The sequence below is a fragment of the Canis lupus genome, chromosome 33 (assembly GCF_048164855.1).
Source record: "Canis lupus baileyi chromosome 33, mCanLup2.hap1, whole genome shotgun sequence".
Lineage (NCBI taxonomy): Eukaryota > Metazoa > Chordata > Mammalia > Carnivora > Canidae > Canis > Canis lupus.
The window spans coordinates 33,027,598-33,047,663 of record NC_132870.1 but is presented as its reverse complement, the minus strand read 5'-3'; the positions used below and the strand labels follow the sequence as shown (position 1 = coordinate 33,047,663).

The window sequence follows — 20,066 nt, the reverse complement described above, 5'->3', positions numbered from 1 at the left end:
ACAAATCAGGTACAAATATGTCTATCTCTTAGCCTTTGAAAACACAAGCGGGAAAAGTTCACTATCTGAGGCTGGTTAACATTAACACGTATAAGAGGAAATTAGATCCTGAGACAAGCACTTAATCTAAAAGGGCTTTTCTCAGTCTGGAATCCCTTGATATGTTCTTAAGGATCTCAGGATTCTCTGAGAGTGTTTTATTTGACATTTTCATTTCAGTGCCAACCTAAAAATAAAAATTAATAGAAGTATATTCTGGATCATCTGGATAATCACATTTAATTAAATATCATCTAGTAATTTCTTGACCATGCTTATGACTGTCAATTCTTGCCACGTGATCACTGCAGGAACACCCAAATTTTAATGCAGTATTTTTCAAACTGAAGTATATGGATGTATTCTCAGTGTTCCCCCCCCCTCAAAAAAAGTCTCCCCTCTACTTAGAAGAAATACTGCCTTAACAGGTGGTTTGTAAACATAACTGTTAAAACCTGGATCTTTCCATCTAGAAAACAGAATAGATGTTTAAGGAGGCATTACCAGAACTTTCCTCAGTATTACACAGAATTATAAGTTATCTGAAAGAAACAGTGACAGTCCTGATTAAGTTGGAAGGAATAAACTTGTTAGAACTTTCCCCAAACCTGTCCATCCAGCTACTCTAGTTTGAGTGAAATCATCTATTATGGCCATACAGCTTAATTAAATTCTACCTAACTGCAACTGTCAGAGTGATACTTTGGTCTCCTGAGTGTGCACAATACAATGGGTTTTCACATGTATAATTTGAGCCCCTGGTAGTCTCCCTTTTTGATAAAGAAGAATGTTGAGATTATGAAGTATGCAGCACAGTGATAAGCATATGCAATAAAAGTTACTATTATTTGATATCTTAGATATTAAATGGGATACTTCTTAAATGCCAGTCCTGGGTCTCAGTCCCTTCCAACACAGTGCTCTTTTTCACTAAATAGCACTGAAGCTTAAACTCTAGTTCATAAACATTCCTTGTCATGGGTCATATAAGTCTGTGCTAGCCTCTTCCCCTTAAGTTTAATGTTAGCCATATTTATAATGGTATATTTTATGAACTTCTTTTTAAATCCCTTAATTTTCCTGTGCTGCTAATGTTTCAAGTTCCTATTTTATGAGGTTTGCATTCCTTTCTGCATATTGCTAAATCTTTAGTTGTGAATGCAAATGGTTAATAATCATCTAGTGCCTCTTTAGAGACACACAAAAATCTCACTAAAAGGTGTTGTTAAAAGGGCAGTAGAGTATATGTATAAAAAGGAATATTACTCAGCCATAAAAAAGAATGAGATCTTGCCACTTGGAAAAACATGGATGGACCTAGAGATTATTATGCCAACTGAAGTAAGGCAGAGAAAGACAGAGATGAGTTCACCTATATGTGGAATCTAAAAAACCAAACCAAACAGAAACAGACTTATAAATACAGAGAACAAATTGGTGGTTGCCAGAGTAAAAAGAAGTAGAGGAATGGGATGAAGAAGTATGAATTTCCAGTTGTAAAATAAATAAGTCATGAAATGAAAAATACAGCATAGGTAATATAGGCAATAATATTGTAAGAACATCATATGGTTACAGCTGGTACCTACACTTATCATGGTGGGAATTGCTTAGCGTATAGAATTGTCAAATCACCATATTATACACCTGAAAGTAACAAAAATCTTTGTATGTCAGTTATTTTTCAATAATTTTTTTTTTTTGAGTGCCTGAGTGGCCCAGTTAGTTGAGCATCCAATTCCTGGTTTTGGCTCATGTCATGATCTCAGGGTTGTGAGAGTTGCTTTGGATAAGAAAATATATTCTCAACTCCCTAATAAATTGTATCTTTCTCTCCCTACTTCTTTCCTCTGCCTCCCATGGGCACGACTCATTCCTCAAAGAAACATCATGCCATAAATTCTCTAAAAAATCTCTTTCTCAAACCTTCTTCATTCAGCCCAGCAAAGACTTTGCATACCACTACAAGGTATCATTTTAGACTGTCCCCACTGGTCACAGTGCCCTGCGCAAAGAACTTTCTTTTTTCATTGAAGTTGTCTTTTTTTGGGAGGGAGGTGATAGAAGGGGGGAGCCAGCGGTTGCCTGCTCCAAGGTGTACCCTTATGAGCTTTTGTATCTGCATTTTGAACTCTTTCATCCTACCCTGAAGACCTTTCATTTCTGAAGGAAGAGGCTGGAGAGAAACTGAGTATAGGACTAAAAAGAATTGCCTACATCAAGTTGTACACATGTACACATTCATTTATAGATGGGTAGGTCTTGACCATACCCAGCTCAGCAGACAACCACTTCCTAAGAACCGACTGCTACATTCTCTTCCATACACCTATCTCCTTCATTTCTAAGCATTTTGAAAAAGTTACCATATGAAAATAAGTTCTTCTTTTATTCCCCCTGCTTCTTATTCTAGAAGACAAAACGCCTTGAAAAGACTAACGATGGTAAGATTTAATTTACTCCTTTACAATCATCAACACATGCACACACACATACACATACACACACAGGGAGAAATCCATGTGGGTAGGAAGGGGTGGGGAAGGACTGGGAAACTTCTACAGAAGGAGGAAAAGACTATGGTGTAAGCAAAGAAAGTGTTAGACTAAGAGTTCACAAAATTTCAGCTCCTGCAAAGGAGCTGGGATGATTTTTAATGGCATAAAGAAAATAACTGAGCAGAAAAATGATTAGGCAGGAATAGCATCTACATCATATCTCACATACCACCTGCATTTGCTCGAAGTACACCACTGAAGAGCTGTATTGAACACACATGTGGATTAAGATCTCCCTTCCGTTGACCTTGGTAGAAGTCAAGGTGGGACTCCAGAACTCTATAGGCTCCTGGCTAGATTCTCCACATGCCCTGCCCACTATATCTCTCCCCAGATGACCTCCAAATCTCACCACCATGCTCTGGTTGTGACCATGTAGACTAAACTAATGCTTTTTATCCCTGTGTGTGCCAGTCACCAGGTCAGTCCCCATCCCTCCAAATGCAACCCCTGTGTGCCTCTCTATATCACCTTTCCTGACTCCATCTCTGATCTCTTCTCATTTCCTGACCCTCTTGCACTGAGTCCTCTGGAAAACATGAATGTAGTTATTAGCAACATTTCTGCATCCTAAATTTTTTCTCTGAACATTTATCTTAACCTTTTCACTCTAAATATAACCCACAGTCACTACTTCCCTGAAGTCAACTCAAGTGATAGATATTTATCCCCTCACTTAACCACTGAATTTGGTGGAGCTGTGCCAATGCTCTTTACTGCTCATTGTTCTTCCAAACTACTTTCTTCCTCCTTTTGCATACATCTGCAGATATCATCAGTCTGTATGTTCTAGACCACTTCCCTCATCCTGGAGGATTTTAGCTACTAGTTCACTGCCGCTTTCTCCAACATTTTTGAAGGTGATTTTTCCCAAACTCCAGATTTCTCTGCCAAGGATTTTTTTCCTTTTCTCTACATCATCTCCTCACATCCATGGTCACACTCTAGACCTTGTCATTTTCAATAATAAAACTTCTCTCAGAACTCAAATACAAACATTGACCCTTTGACCACAACTTACTCTCTTGTCAATCTACTGATCCATTTCAAACAATCCTTCCACACCTTACACCTAGAGTCCGTTCACCTTTTCACAGTGCCTGTTTCTCTCCTTGCTCAGTGGAACTACATTCCATGCATAATCTTTAAAATCATTTTATTCATCTCCTTATATACATCCTCAGTTTGCTTGTCTTTCTCTGTCCATACTACATATGCTTAGCTAAGCCACAGTCCTGGTTGTATATAACACTCCATCTGAGTCCATGCCTGAGTATGGCCGCAGAACCCACATCCACGCTAGCTGCTCATGATCCTTGAGTAGGCTCCTAATTACTACCTGGCAGTCACACTCTGCTACCCTTACTCTCTCTCTCACTCTCCTTGATGATTGTTTCCTACCTTCTCTCTCTTCTCCGTTAATGAATCTTCAACCCTCATTATTCTCCTGGTGAGTTCAACCTTCATCCCTAACTCCACTCTTTTGCTCTTATCTTACATTAAATCCATAAAAAAAAATCCGTCAGCTCTATCTTCAAAATATATCCAGAATCCAACTCTCCTGCCTGTTGCCTGGGTCTAGAACATTTCATCTCTTACCTAAAGTATTACAAAAGCATCCCCTCCTCTGTCTTTTCTCCTCTTCAATCTGAGGGTTACTATTTAAACTTAAGTCAGCTTATGTCACTTCTCTGCTAAAAATCCTCTAATCACTTCTCTTCTCTCTTGGAATTAAAGCCAAAGTTCTTAAAATAGCCTATGAGGTCTTACATGACCTGGTGCCACTGATGGCTCTCTCCGACCTCTACTTCTCTTCCTCTGATCTCCTACTACTCCAGCTACACTGGCCTGCTTGCTGGACCTTGAGTACACCAGGCATGCTCCCTCCTTGAAGCTTTCTCACTTATCAAGCCTTCTTCTCAAATATATTTCCTCCAAATAGTGCAGGGCTTCGTTGGTCAAAAAAATTTTTTTGACTATCCTATCTAAAATGACACACTGCTTCCCTTCTGCTCCCTCTGCCTGTCCCTTGCTATATTTTTCTCCTTATCATTTATTATCTTCTCTCCTTCACATATTTTATTTTATTTTTTTTGCTTGGTAATTATCTCTTTCTTGTCACATTGTAGATTATAAGCTCTATGAGAGTAGGGGTTTTGTCTCTGTTTTCACTGCACCTAGAACAGTACCTACCATACATTAAACACACATTACATGTATGAATAAGGAGATGAACAAATGCCTGAGTTCCAACTGGCAGAAAGAATGTAATTATACTGTGATTATAATATCCGAGATGAATTAGGGAGGGTGGAGGGGCTACCTCGGACTTATATATTAAAATCCATGTCTTTCATAGGAAAAGAACGTTCAAGAGAATTCCCAGAATATGAATTGTATTGTTTCCATCTAAACTACTGTAGCAGTGTACTTAAGACAGTCACAGAAATACTTTGCATGAAGCTACCCTTGGCATTTTTTAAATGACATAAGAATTGCACTTCAAGGAGGTACGGCCGAGCAGGAGCGGGGAACAAAGGAGAGGGGAGGGGAGCGAGTTGGGCGAGGGAGAGCCCCCAGCCGGCAGCCCGAAGATCCCGGCCGGAGGACGCCCAAGTGTCACTTGAATCCCACCCGAGGAGCGGGCGCCTGGGATCCGAGCGCCTGGATTAGCAATAACGGCTGGAGCGCGTCCTACAAGTTACGGGAGAGTCGGCGGGGAAGGAGGACAATCGCGTGCCCCCTTCGGCCCTGCTCCTGGCCCCTCGAGACCCCAGCATCGCCTCGCGCTGGAAGGGGAGCTCCAGAATGAAGAGCAAGAAAGGTGTCGTTGCAGCATCAGGCAGTGAGACAGAGGATGATGACAACATGGACATCCCCCTGGACCTCTCCTCCTCTGCTGGTGCAGGCAAGAGACGGCGAAGGGGCAACCTGCCCAAGGAATCTGTTCAGATTCTCCGCGATTGGCTGTATGAGCACCGATACAATGCCTATCCCTCAGAGCAAGAGAAAGCATTACTGTCCCAGCAAACACACCTGTCTACACTACAGGTCTGTAACTGGTTCATCAACGCGCGCCGCAGGCTCCTCCCAGACATGCTGAGAAAGGATGGCAAAGATCCAAATCAGTTCACAATTTCCCGCCGTGGGGCCAAGATTTCTGAAGCGAGCTCTGTGGAGTCAGCAATGGGCATCAAAAACTTCATACCAGCTCTAGAGGAGAGCCCATTTCATTCCTGTACAGCTGGACCAAACCCAGCCCTCGGGAGGCCACTGTCCCCGAAGCCGTCATCCCCAGGATCTATATTGGCTCGTCCATCAGTGATTTGTCATACCACTGTGACTGCATTGAAAGACATGCCTTTCTCTCTCTGCCAGCCAGTTGGTGTGGGACAAAACACAGATATACAGCAGATAGCAACCAGCAGCTTTACAGACACCTCCCTCATGTACCCAGAGGACACATGTAAATCCGGACCAAGTACAAATCCACAGAGTGGTCTTTTCAACACTCCTCCCCCTACTCCACCGGACCTCAACCAGGATTTTAGTGGATTTCAGCTTCTAGTGGATGTTGCACTCAAAAGGGCTGCAGAAATGGAGCTTCAGGCTAAACTAACAGCTTAACCCATTTTCAAGAAGAAAAGTTTTCACAAATGTTATGATTGCCGGGGTGATGGCAAGAAACAAACTGCATTATTTTATATATTTTTTTATTAATATTTGCACATGGGATTGCTAAAGTGAAGCTTCCTGTTACTGAGATGTCTTCAATGGAATACAGTCATTCCAAGAACTATAAACTCAAAGCTACTGTAGAAACAGAGGGTTTTCTTTTTTAAATGTTTCTTGGTAGATTATTCATAATGTGAGATGGTTCCCAAGATCATGTGATTTTTTTTTTTTCTCTCTCCCTTTCCCTTTTTTTTTTTTTTTTGGTTGGTTTTTTTTTTTCCAGACTGTGCAATACTTAGAGAACGTATAGCATCTTCTCATTCCCATGTGGAACAGGATGCCCACATACTGTCTAATAAATTTTCAATTTTTTCAAATAAGTATGAATCTAGTTGATTGATGCCTTTTTTTTCATGACATAATAAAGTATTTTCTTTAAAAAAAAAAAGAATTGCACTTCAAACATCTTCACAAAGCTGTGAGACAAAACTTTTTAGAGTTATGAAAAAGTCGCTGATGAAAAGTCTCTACTGGAATTACTTTGCACTGAACAACCATCAACATTAAAACTGAAAATTCTAAGTGCTCGAAATACGACGCAGGCATCATTCAAATCCAACCTGAATTGCCGCTACTCAGTGTAGAACAAAGACCAGTATTAATGCACTGAAGAGAAGTAGAGAATAATACAGAATCCAAAATCAAAAGGGCACATATAACCAGATCCAGACAGATGCACCACCTTTTGCTTCTTCTAAATGAGAGGTCAAATAATAAATATGTAACAATATTTGAAGTTATATTTGTGCCTCATTGAACTGGTTAGGAAACTGGAGATAGATCATTCCAAATCCCATTAATTCCAGGAGTTCAATCCTCAAGTATTCATTTTCATTGCCTTTATAAATGCCCAAGCTTATATAATTGGTTTTGGTATTTTTAAAGAGAGGTCCAGACTGGATGGACCAAATGACATTGGTAAAAAAGATTTTAGTTGCAGAAAAAAATTTAGTTTCATTTAACTCAGATAAAAGAAACTCTTACCAAATTGCTACTAAATGTAATCTTTCCTATTTGATGACACAAGCGATGAGAATAATCTTTTTACTGTCTATAAGAACCAGCACCACTTTCACTAAAGCTTAGGTCTAGAATCAATATAAAAAGCGCATATTATTATAAAAGGGATTATCCTTTGCTACTATTTACTGAATGCATATTTTCCTAAGCATTTTGCCACATCTCATTTAATTATTATGACAATCCTATGACTCCAGTGTTGTTATGATCACTATTTTACAGTTGAGGAAACGGAGCCCTGAAAAAACTGAATGCCTAGAGTCACATAGCTGGTAAATGGATAAAATGAGAATTTTGATTCCAGCACCCACATTTTTAAGGTGATTTCCAAAAATGCTTTGTGGTCTGAGTCATAACTATGTGAGCATATGAGAAAGTCATTGTTGGGTGTACCTTCTTGTTGGTAAAGGCCTGGTATTTCAGGAATATTGATATTATTTTGAAAGAGGTGCTTTTGACCTTGTCTCCTGTTTCTGAGAAAGGAAGCACAGGATTTAACTGATAATTTTGGACCTTCACACCTCAGTAGAAAAGGGTAAGACCAAAAGAGCAGGACACATTGAAAACTGTTAACATTCAGTGTCATATATAGGTGTATGTCCAATAAATGACATGTGATATACTTTATTTTGAAGTCACTGCAGTGAAACTAATAAATTTTATACACAGTAAAAGTACTTGAATCTTCTTAGCCTTTTCCTGATTTTATCTGGCTATAAATTTTTTATGAAAAGGTTATAGAGTCTATTTTTGTTTTTTTTTTTTTATATTTTTTTTTTATAGAGTCTATTTTTAATGTTGGATGTTAACCTTGTTTATAACATTATTAGAGTGTGAACAATTACTGAAATAAGAAAAGCACTAAGCATATATGAGTTTCAGATAGGGAGCAAATGATGATTTATTCTCTATTCTGAGTATACAAGAGATAATAAATAAATTACTAGGTTCATCTTTTAAAGAAAACAAGAGATTTGTATCCATTTGGAAAAGAAAAACGAAAATTTGACGTTTGTTTTTGGTTGTCTAGGAAAATTGTATTGTGACAAAATTATGAATTTTTCTCATATCCTTTAAATGATTAAAATCCAAATTGTACTTATGGATTAAATTTCAAAATTTTCATGGTAGTTATGAGACAAATTTTAAAAGAAAAAAATTTTCATCCAAATTTCAGTTTAAGGAATCTTAGAACGCCAACACATGCGATATTTTTGGAAAGTTGGTACAGTCCAGATTGCCTTTCATTGAGAAATATAGCAGGGTACAGAAAGTCCTGGTTTCTATGTTACATGTCATGATGCTCCTCAGAAATCCAGGTTTACTAGCAAATTAATGGACACATTTTCTTCTCTTCCTTCATATGCCTTATTAGCTTTGAGCTTTTACATATTTAGATAAAATGATATTTTGGCTAAAGACTGGCCTCTTTTGCCTTCCTTGGTTTTTGGAAATTATTTTCTGTTCTATATTTTATTTGAGTTTTAGTAGTAATCCTGGTAGTGGTGCTCTTTGACTTAAAAGTTCTTTTAACTATGGAGCACCTAGATGGCTCAGTTGTTTGGTGGCCGGCCCTTGTTTTTGGCTCAGGTCTAGATCTCATGGATCATGAAATAGAGCCCAGCATCAGGCTCTGCACTCAGCAGGGAGTCTGCTTGAGGATTCTCTCCCTCTGCCTCTCCCCTACTAGCATTCTTTCTCTCTCTCTCTCTCTCTCTCAAATAAATAAATAAATAAATAAATAAATAAATAAACAAACTTCGAAAAATTAAAAAAAAAGATATTTAAACTACTATTACGTTAATTTAAGGATGAATAAAGTCCTTTCTACATTACCAATGGTAGATTTAAAAAAGATTTGAGGGATGCCTGAGTGGCTCAGTTGTTGAGCATCTGCCTTTCAGTTCAGGGCGTGATCCCGGGATCTGGGATCGAGTCCCACATTGGGCTCCTTGCAGGGATCCTGCTTCTCCCTCTGCCTGTGTCTCTGCCTGTCTCTCTGTGTCTCTCATGAATAAATAAATAAAATCTTAAAAAAAAAGATTTGAGATTCAAGATAAAGGAAACTACACTGTATGCTCTGAAAGGAAGATCCCAATATTTCAGGAACATGTCCTGCAGTAGAAAACACTTATACATGGGAGATAGAACTGTGTGGCTGTAAGAACATCACTTAACCACTTGTGGGTTCTGTTTCTGCATTTATAAATTTCAGCAAATGCCTACTTTATAACATTTGTCTCTTCTGATGAAGCATCACATGTAAAGCCTCCAGCAGAAAGCCTGATACACAGTGGCTAGTTAACATTAGTCACTTTATCTCTCTAACTTCTATTTACTGTTCATTCTTGAATAATAATAAAGACCAACACCAGACAATACTTACTTTATACCTAGTAAATTCAGGTGATTGAGCAGACTCTATCTCATATGTTGTATGAAGTCCAATTTTAATTTTTCTGATTCTTGGTAAATTATATATAGTAATTGCAGTAAAAAAGTATACCTTAAAAATTCCTTTCCATAATTTCATAATTTAATTTACTTTGCAATAGTGATATAAGATTAAATATATTATTATTATCTTGCTTTAGAGATTAGGAAAGTGTCACTATCTGAACTGAAATGACTTGATAAAAGTGGAGATAGAATGTAACTTTCAGTCTCTGGGCTCCCAAGTTTTGTGTGGTTCCATGGCACCATGTTACCTTTTTACAAAAATAAACCTTTGTCCCATTTATAGCAACATGTTAGTGGACAGTTAGCCACTCTAAGCAAAATATGTTAGGCATTAAAAACTTTTTGAGGTAACTCAAGAAGTTAGGTTGGCCTATGAAGCAGATAAGAACTGATTATTTGCTGCTGAAAAATCATTTTTCTAAAAAAAATACCCCAAGATTGTTCATACAATTAATGTATCTGTTATAACTTTGGGTTGAGTGCACTTGGTTTGACTGTAGTTAACTACATTTTTCCCTGGGTTGCTTTTTTGACATTATGTATGATAATTTTACCTAAATGAACTTATAGTTTCATTGCTTATTCTCTAGAATTTTGAAAATTTAGAAACTTAATGACTTGGTATTAAAATTTGGGACTGTATTTCATATACTTCCAAATACCTAAGGCACTATGCTAAACTTAAAGTATTTCTTACTCAATCTCATAGGCATTTTTGGAAGAAGTTCATATATCTATATGGGAATGTAGATGTTCTTCTTTTAAAGTAACTAATGTACCTAAAGTTCAAGTTATTTGTTTGAAAGAATATGAAAAACATATCAAATAAAAAGACTCATAATGGAAAACAAGATGGATAAATAAAAGAATATAGATGCAGAATATGAAAATCTTACATGTTTGGATAAAGGCATGTGGCCTTATTCCACAGGTCAGTGTCAGTATGTAAGGTCTGTTTGGTTTTATCTTACCTACAAACTAAAAAGCTAAACTCTACTCTTTCATGATGCTGATAGAAGATATGAGTCTCCTGGGTCAGAGACAAAGGACTTCATAATTCATAGCAAAAGCTGCTGCTGAGTGTCAACATGCTGCTTGTGTCATTTCTCTGTGCTTCCTTTCCAAAACCATAGAAGTGACACACAGGACCAATGACAGATGCCTGCACACACTGTGGGTTATGTTAAAGAAGGGGAACTGATGTGGGGGATTCACAGCTTTTGTAATAAGAAAACAAAAGCCTACTTTTTGTCTGGAGAGGGGGTGGTACCTAGAGTTGCTCACTGCAAGCGCACCCTAAGAAATGGCCCAGATAAAGAGCATTCAGTGTCTTTTATTCTTGTCATACTCAAAAGAATAGTGGAGATGCTCAGGGCAACAGCAGTTGCTTTTCCCAACAGCAAGTGACTCTCACTATTTTTAAAAAGATTTATTTATTTGAGAGAGAGAGAGAGAGAGAGAGAGAGAGCATGCACAAACGAGGAAGGGGAGAAGAGGCAGAGAGAGAGGGAGAAGCAAACTCCCCACTGAGCAGGGAGCCTGATGTGGGCTCAATCCTGGAACCCTGGAATCATGACCTGAGCCGAAGGCTCAGGCTTAACTGACTTAGCCACCCAGGTGCCTGGATTCTCACTGGTTTTAAATGCCAAGAAATGCATTCCTCTAAAGGATAAGAAATATTGCCATCAGTGACAATGCTTTCTACACTGGTAATTCTCATGAGGAGCAAGGGAAATCTTGAAATCTTCACAAAATCCTCCAGGTGATTTTGGTACAACCATCTGGCAGGAGGTGAGGGGGGGGACACCATAATCATATTTTTCCTTTAGAAAGGTAACTCAAGGCATTGTATGGAGATTAACCAGATTGGACAAGATGAGGACAGAACCTAATTAAGGAGGCTATATAACAACCATGGTAAGTGACTACGAGGTGATTCAATTAATGCAAATATGTATGTAGAAGACAGACCAAGAAAGGAGTGCTATACTGGAGAAGGGAGAGATAATAGGAGGAGAATTGTTGGAATTGACATTCATGAGGAAATCAGCACACAGAAGTTTGAGATATCAAGTCTACTTTTTGAAAAACTGTATTTTAAAGATTTACTAATTTTAAGGGATCATAGATCTTAATATATACCAGGATAGGAAGAGGCATTCTATAGGCAATTTAGAATCCAACAAAGAAATTTACTTTTTGTTAACTTAAAATTAGCCAGGACTATTCACTTCCCAGTTAGCTCTATCAAACACACACACACATACACACATACACACACACACGAGTGCACCAACATTTAGAGCACTATAGTGAACACTGAAGTCTACTAGACACTTTATTCATGACATAAAAATCTTAGTCAAAAATAGAACAAAAAATCTCAACATCCATGGGACCAAATAATATCCAAGATGTATAATAATGTCTAAGGTACTTATCAAATGAATGTGATTAATGGATAATCCAAACACTTCATTTAAGCTAAGAGTTTCAAATTCTTCTCATTCTAATCCATATTTTAAAACTAATTAGGGGGAAAGGGGGAAATAATTTTTTTTATTTTATTCTGTCATTTCTCTTTTTTTTAAGATTTTATTTATTTATCTATTTATTTCAGAGAAAGAGAACAAGCAGGGGAAGCAGCAGAGGGAGAAGCAGGTTCCCTGCTGAGCAGGGAGCCTGACACAGGGCTCAATCCCAGGACCCTAGTCTCATGACCTGAGACAAAGGCAGATGCTTAACCAACTGAACCACCCAGGTGCTCCCTGTCAGTCCTTTCCGAAAGAGAGAGAGAGAAAGAGAGAGAGAGAGAGAGAGAGAGAGAGAGAGAGAGAGAGAGAGAGGATAAGTGGGGGCAGGGGAAAGAAGCAGAGGGAGGGGAGAGAATCTTAAGCAGTCTCTACACTGAGGATAAAGCCTGATGCAGGGCTCCATATCACCACCCTGAGATCATGACCTGACCTGAAATCAAGAGGCAGATGCTTAACCAGCTGAGTCACCCATGAGCCCCTTTTCTCTTATTTCTTTATCTCAAATTTTAACTATCAGTTATCCATGAGTAAAAGGCATATGGCAGAGAAGAAAAGAAACCAGAGTCTGGATAACTAGTTGATGATAAGTGAGAAATGAAACATCATTCTTGGTCAGTATCCCAGCTAAGAGCAGCCCAGATCATTTCATAGACAAAATGGACATCCGGCTGTTAATTTTGATCTACCTACTTTGCTGCAATATTAGGTTTAGATACAAATGTCTGAGGCCTCAAAGTTGGTAAAGGGATGAAAATGGACATTCATAAGTCTAAATCACTGATATTTTAGTAAATTCAATAGACAAAAAATAGCCTTAGGCTCTTGGAATACATCTACAGACAATGAGTGCTGCCTCATTGTGTATGGAGCCATGCTCTTACCTGATTGCAAGTGTTGATGTCTATGCCCCCTTTCAGGTATTCCACTACTTTGTCCAGGTTGCCTGCTCTGGCAGCACGGAGGAAGCTTGCATTGCTGTCCGACTATGAGGGAAAAAAAAAAAAAAAGAAAAGGCCTTCAGCGAATTATGGATAAAATAAAGACACATCAAAGACAGAAAGACAAAAAATGTTTACACTGCAAATCAGAAAAGCCTTTATTGCAAAATACCTCAATATTGAGTTTAAAACACTGAATAATAATTCCCAGGACAAGGTAGCAACTTCATCGTATTTTTAGAGAGTTGTTTAAAGTCAATGGGAGGTATGTTCTGCTATATTGAAGAGTACAAAAGGACTATTAAAATAAAAGTGTTACTGCTTTATTATAAATCTTTTGCCACATTTGAGGATGAATTTATGCTACTCCCAAATCCACTGTTAACCATTCATTTTAGCTTCAAGGTGCTCATGACCTTATAGCAAGCCTAAAGTCAAGACAAAAAAAGGAACCAGAAAAGTAAAAGAAATTAAAGGGACTGGGTTTCTTTTTTTCTTTTCCTTTGCTGTTTGGTTTTCAGAAGAGTCTGAGAGAGAATGCTGAGTATGGGTCACTTGGCAGTCATCTGTCCTCGTTACAAGGGAAAAGGAGAAAGCTCTGAGGATGCTTTGAGGAAAGAGGATAACACTAGATGGCAGGTGTGGACTCAGCCAATGCAAATTTTGTGATCCCAGTGATTTTGGGAAAACAAGATTAAACTTAACCCAGCTGACACAATACCAGACTAAAATCCCTTGGTAAAGATAAACATTCATCACGGGGCTGCTTTTTAACTCCCCTTCCCCCAGTGCCTCTCAACATCAGATCCTGGAAGAAACAGCTGAATTTCCCCCACAGAACATCCAAAGCAGAGCTGCTCCAAAGGTGAAGCTACAGTCACCCAGCCACCCTAGCTTGCTTGTAAAACCTGACTTTTGAAAATCAACCCAATAACGATGATAAACTTTTGAGGTACCAGAACAACTTGTGCAACTTTATAATTCTTGTGGTATCGTATCTGACTAAAGAGAACGTGGTAACATGAAAAGGGAAGTGAGACAGAGTTGTGACTGCTCATAATCCAGCACTCTCCCCGGTAGGCTACACTGCCTCTCTTCCTCAAAGAATATGTTTGGCAGGGGCTCTTGGCACACTCTTTCAAGACCTATTTATTATGACTGGTGATGATGTACAGAGATAGAAATGGAAGTATTTTCTCTGGGAGTCTCATAGAGAATTGTTTGCATACTGTTAAAGTGATTTACACACGGGAAGACGGAAAGCCACAGGACCAAATTACCTCAAATTTAACTCAAATACCATAATGACTGATATATTTACAAATCAGACAGATAACTTATGAAGAGTTGAGATATATGCCTAAAATCTATACAGCTAGAATTCATGTCCCGATGCTTCAGAAGAGTATCACAGTCTGGCTACTAACTGACCATTCTTCCCTCCCTGCATGGCTGCAATGCCTCACTCTTTGTCCCTCCTGAAAGCTGTGCCCATGGCAGGGTGCCCTAAGGATATCTGCAATGCTGCAGTGACTGACTTGTGACTCATTTTAAAATGACTTCTTTATGGTTTGTGGCAAATTCTAAACTCCAGCGAGATTTTCCACGTCAGGTTTCTTGCCACAGCACTTAAAAATGAAAGATAATACTATGCATTGTGTTAGGTCAATAACTCACAGGAAACATTGTTTACTATAAAACAACTAAAATTAAACAATATTAGGTGACAGAAATATGACATTATTTTCCACATATAGTTTTTTAAAAAAATAAATCTGTGCTATATGTTATATATTATGTTAAAGATCATGCCTAGAAACCACTGCTATCTTGTACACGAAACTTAATAATTATAGTTAACATTCATTGTTTACTATGGGTCAAGCACAGAGCTAAGGGAGTCAATCATATGTACTATATCCTTAATATTCACAATAATAGAATGAGAAAGAAACTATTATTATGTTCATTTGATAAGTGAGGAAAGAGTTTTAGGTAGTTTCCAAGGTCACACAGTTATTCAATGGAAGATCTAAGATTTATTTATTTAATATTCTTTTTTTAAAGATTTTGTTTATTTATTTATTTGACAGAAAGCACACATGCACACAAGTAGGCAAAGCAGCAGGCAGAGGGAGAGGGAGAGGCAGCCTTCCCGTTGAGCAGAGAGCCCAAACTGGGGCTGGATCCCAGGACCTTGGGATCATGACCTGAGCCTGAGGCATATGCTTAACTGACTGAGCCACCCAGGCACCTCAGAAGATCCAAGATTTAACTTATGTTTATCAGCCTGGAGCTAGTCTTAACTGCTACTCTATCTCAGCCCTCCAAAGCATCAAGGCAGATATTACTACAGGTACCTAACCTATGTGCTATAGGTTTTTTTCAGTTGTGAGAACCACTGTTACGCCCTTGATCTACATATTTGCTCTGTAAATCACGGCACCTGCTAAATAGAGTCCCTTAGCTGCAGAGAGAATTCTTGGCTAATATCCCTGTCCACACATCTCTCAAACATCTATACACCTAGAAAAAGTAGTAGCTGGCTTAAGAAAACTACTTAAAAGCATAATCACTTGGGAATGAGGAAAAGAGATGGTAAAGTACATATTGCATTAAAAAAGCCATTGACTATCCTTGTCTCCATGCCTGATATGATTAAACTCAGGAACTAAGATCAGGGTGCTCTATCATTCCTGTGGGGAAAAGAGTGCCATGAATAAGTAGAGCCAGAGGGAGCACCTGATCTGGAAGGGATGAAGAAACACCTGAAGATACGACTGTGGAGGCTCAAATGAAGATGTTGGTCTGCAGGGAGCTGCAGGCACCACGGAGGAATGTCAAATTGACCCTCTTAGAACCTTCTTAAGATTGCTTTTGCTATTACATAACTGGTTTTCATAACTCGTTTTCTCTTTTCTAAAGCACACTTCTAAAAAGTAGATGTGAGCCGAAGACGTACAGCCAATCCCTGGAATTTTAGCAAAATATATTTCCAGTGTTCTGGAGGATTCTAGACCCAAGGGAAATGTAATATTTCCCGCTAGGGACCTCTTCAACAGTGAGTCATAGTAGCCTTTGCTATAAGTTGGATTCTTTCAGAACCCGTTAAAAAATTTAGCTTTCCCCAAGTGAGAAAATGCATTAAAAATGTATTTTGCAAATGCAAATACATGAAAGTGTCATTAGAAAACAGTTCCAGAACATGGGTTTCGAGAACAAAATTAAAATGAGATTTCAGATGTTATGTATAGATGCTGACATCATTTTAGGTAAAAAGTAGAGACCTGCATGGAAATATGTATTATTTCGCCACTTTCACGTAGACACAGGCATACCCTCCTCCACAATGAGGTCAATCTGTGATTAAAGCTCTTGACACAAGAGCTTAAGATAAACAGTAGTCAGTCTGGTTACCTTCAATCAACACAGAGATGAAAAAGGATTCAGGGACTCATGGTGAGAGACGCAGCAACTTTCACCACACTGTGTTTCCCTCTGAGTAGGACAGAAGTAATTATTTCAAAATTAAGTGTACATAGGGGGGAAGTATGCTTTCAAAATAAGATTGTTGTCTCCTGGTTCAACCAGGAGATTTCACACATAACAGTTCAATAAAGGGAAAATGAGGCAATAGCAAATCCTCGGGGGAAAGTCTCCGACAAATGTAAAACTAACCTCTTTCTGCTCTACTGCATTATGTCCCTAGGACTCCCAAATCCTAAAACCAATTTTACTTATGCCTATAAAGTCTGATTCTGGGCAAGGAATTCAAATGCTGAGCCCCACTTATTTTAATCTGCAACAGATGGATGTCATTAAAACTTGCCCCTTTTACAACCCTGGTGTGGCATCTCAAGTCGAGAAAGAAAAATTTCCTTTAAAATTCCTCTTGACACAGTTCTGTACATTTTTTGTATCTAAATGTTAGAAAAACAGAATACTTTCTTAGCACTCAGCAGGGTGGATGTGAAAGGCAAAGAAGAATGTGCATTCACAGAGCCACATTATATCCTAAAGAAGTACTTCTCCAAAGTCTAGGGGTCACAGGCGTCCATGAGTTTTCCACAAGATGTTTTCTTTTTTTAAATTCTGTGCTTGCATTTCAATAACAACCTAATAAGAAAAATACAAGCATGTTCCAGGTCATCTAGATGGCTACCCTTTAATGAGTACAATCATGTAATTTTGGTATGAGCCTTTGTGCTTATAATTCAGTGTATAACAAGTGAAGTAGATATTATATACAGATGCATGATTTACAAAACATTTTGCTGTGGTGCAGATTCTCTGATCATTATACATGACAGGATGGAATGCATGATAAACCAAAAGAACAGCAGTCAGCAGCCACATTACCGTAGCAAATAAACATAAGGTTCAGATGCTATCTTTGCATCAACCGTTAGCAAACCATTGCATTTCTAGTAATAGAAAATCCACGGTGAAACATTTTTCAGTTTCCAATTCTTGCTTTTACTGGATTACAGATGTACAAACCTTTGCTGCAATACTAATTTTATCTCCAAGCAAATAGAGGGAGCTTTAAACGATTATCCAAAGGCATGCCATTAAAATTGACATTAGCAAATTTCTCTAATAGCTTTGTTTTATTACTCTGAACTGAAAGACAAAACCTTAAATGTATTAATGATGATTTGTACAATGCAGACAAAAAAGATATCCGTTATGTTATTTTCATCGGAGTCAAATTCAGAAGCATATTAAATTATAGAAATCTAAGGTTAGATCTTTTTACTATTAAACCCAATATCTGGGACGCCTGGGTTGGCTCAGCGGTTGAGCGTCTGCCTTCCGCCCAGGGTGTGATCCCGGATCCGGGATCCAGTCCCACATCGGGCTCCCTGCAGGGAGCCTGCTTCTCCCTTGGCCTGTGTCTCTGCCTGTCTCTCTCTCTCTCTCTCTCTCTATCTGTGTGTGTGTGTGTGTGTGTGTGTGTCTTATGGCTAAGCAAATAAAATCTTTAAAAATAAATAAACCCAATATCTGTTATTTAGTTTTAGTCCATTCTACTACCCACTCTTAAATTGGAGTCAAGTTTTTGAATTTTGCTAATGCTCAATTTGCAAAACTTTCTTTTTAGTAATGGTCAAAGATTTTAAGGAATTTTGTGCAGTTTTATTTTTACATTTAAAATAACCCTATAATAAAATAACAACCCTGGAGGTCATGAACTTGTTTTTATATTTTGAAAGAGCGGGCTACATGACTGAAGTATGAGAAGCACTGGTCAAGCAGCGTAAGTCGGCCAGCAGCCTCTACTGGCCTGAGGACAGCTAAGCAGAGCACATCCCCTCAGTCTGGCTTACAGAGTACCCTCCACAAATATTTGCTGATTAACCTGAAGGAAAGCACATGTTCCTTGTGGAATTTTAATAATCTGCTTATTTTCTTAGGATGCAGTTATTCCTTTATAAAAACAGGATGGTTTATCAGTCTAGCTGAGATCCACATTTTTAAAGCAATACAAAATAAATAAAATTTATTAAAATAACTTGGGGGGAATCTTAATAAGAATAGCATGAAATAGAAGACATTTCTATAATTCCTTAGGTCTTTTCCTAAGAATGTTGGATAAGTTAACTCCATGTCCAGCAAATCACAAGTTATATGATCTCAAGTCCTTATGTATCTATCTCAGTTTCCTTATTAAAACATAAAAGTACATTATAGAGTTGCTGGAGGAATTAAATAAGACGACTTGAAGGTGCTTACCAGCCCAATGACAGACACAAAGGACACATGGAGCTTGTTTTTTAATTGTGGTTTTTCTTGTAAATGGTAAATGCAAAAAGCAACAGCAAATCTAAGTATAAATAAGTATAAATCTAAGCATAGATGCATACACATGATCTTCTTTAAATATGAAGGCTGTTGCCAGAAGACCAAAATATTTGAAAATACTCTGGTGTACACAAGCAGTAAACAACAAAAAGGGAACCAGAATGGGGTGTTTGTGGTCTGTTTCCAATAAAAAAGATTTTACAAAGCACACTTTTTGGGATATATTAATACTTTCACTTAAATAATCATACTTTTGTATAAGGATGGCTGGATTATTTAAATAATTTAGATCTTTGAGTAGCTCAAATTGCTATCACTATCCTGTGATAAATCAAAAATTGGGGGACAGTTGAGAACTGCATCTAGAACACTAGGTGCACTAGAATTTTTTAGAAATAATTTCACAAATTGTCTTTCTGCAGTTAGAATACAATATGACAGGTAAAACGCTTTACACCACAAAATCCCACTTAATTTCTATTCTGCTGCCACTAACAACAAAATCTGCTGTAAACCATTATTTTGTATGCTTTAGCTCAAGCACCCAGATTAGCCTACATTTTTAGTGTCATTTCAATAGGTCTTTAGATTGCTACTAAGTACAAAACACTGACACGTGATCTAATATTCAAAGCGCGTTCATGCAACCTCCCCAAAGACTTTCTCAACCCAGCAACCTATGTGCTAAGAAAATTGGCTGAAATACAGGTGTTCATATTTTGCTTTTAAAATAATACGACACATAAAATTTAGAATTGGGATCAGAACAATAACTAAGTTTAACTAAACAGATAAATTCCATCTGAATATTTTAAGCATATATCTTTTTGTTACATGAGATTGAAATTACATTTTTTTATAAAGACAAGGGATTTTTCCCAAGTATTACATTTTAACATTGATTTTCACTAGCACAATAGATAAATTATTTCACTCATCAATGCTCTCCTTATTATCACCTCTAAAAATAAGAACCA

The 20,066-nt window shown here is 37.9% G+C and overlaps 2 protein-coding genes across 51 annotated transcripts in view; one reads left to right on the top strand and one right to left on the bottom strand.

Annotated features, from left to right (window-relative positions):
- ANK2 (ankyrin 2) overlaps positions 1-20,066 on the bottom strand; it is a 336,881-nt gene that overhangs the window by 186,179 nt on the left and 130,636 nt on the right. For all 50 annotated transcript variants that reach the window (XM_072810346.1, XM_072810351.1, XM_072810352.1 and 47 more), the window contains exon 2: positions 13,228-13,329. In XM_072810346.1, the coding sequence (XP_072666447.1) occupies positions 13,228-13,329 (102 nt within the window). The remainder of the gene's footprint in view (positions 1-13,227; positions 13,330-20,066) is intronic.
- LOC140623493 (homeobox protein TGIF1) lies at positions 5,129-6,652 on the top strand. The gene has a single exon (XM_072809966.1). It carries the CDS (start codon positions 5,406-5,408, stop codon positions 6,222-6,224), a length of 819 nt encoding a protein of 272 aa, XP_072666067.1. The 5' UTR covers positions 5,129-5,405; the 3' UTR covers positions 6,225-6,652.

What these genes read in the sequence shown, in the direction of transcription:
- LOC140623493 (XM_072809966.1), top strand. Translation starts at nt 5,406, where the DNA reads ATGAAGAGCAAGAAAGGTGTCGTTGCAGCATCAGGCAGTGAGACAGAG.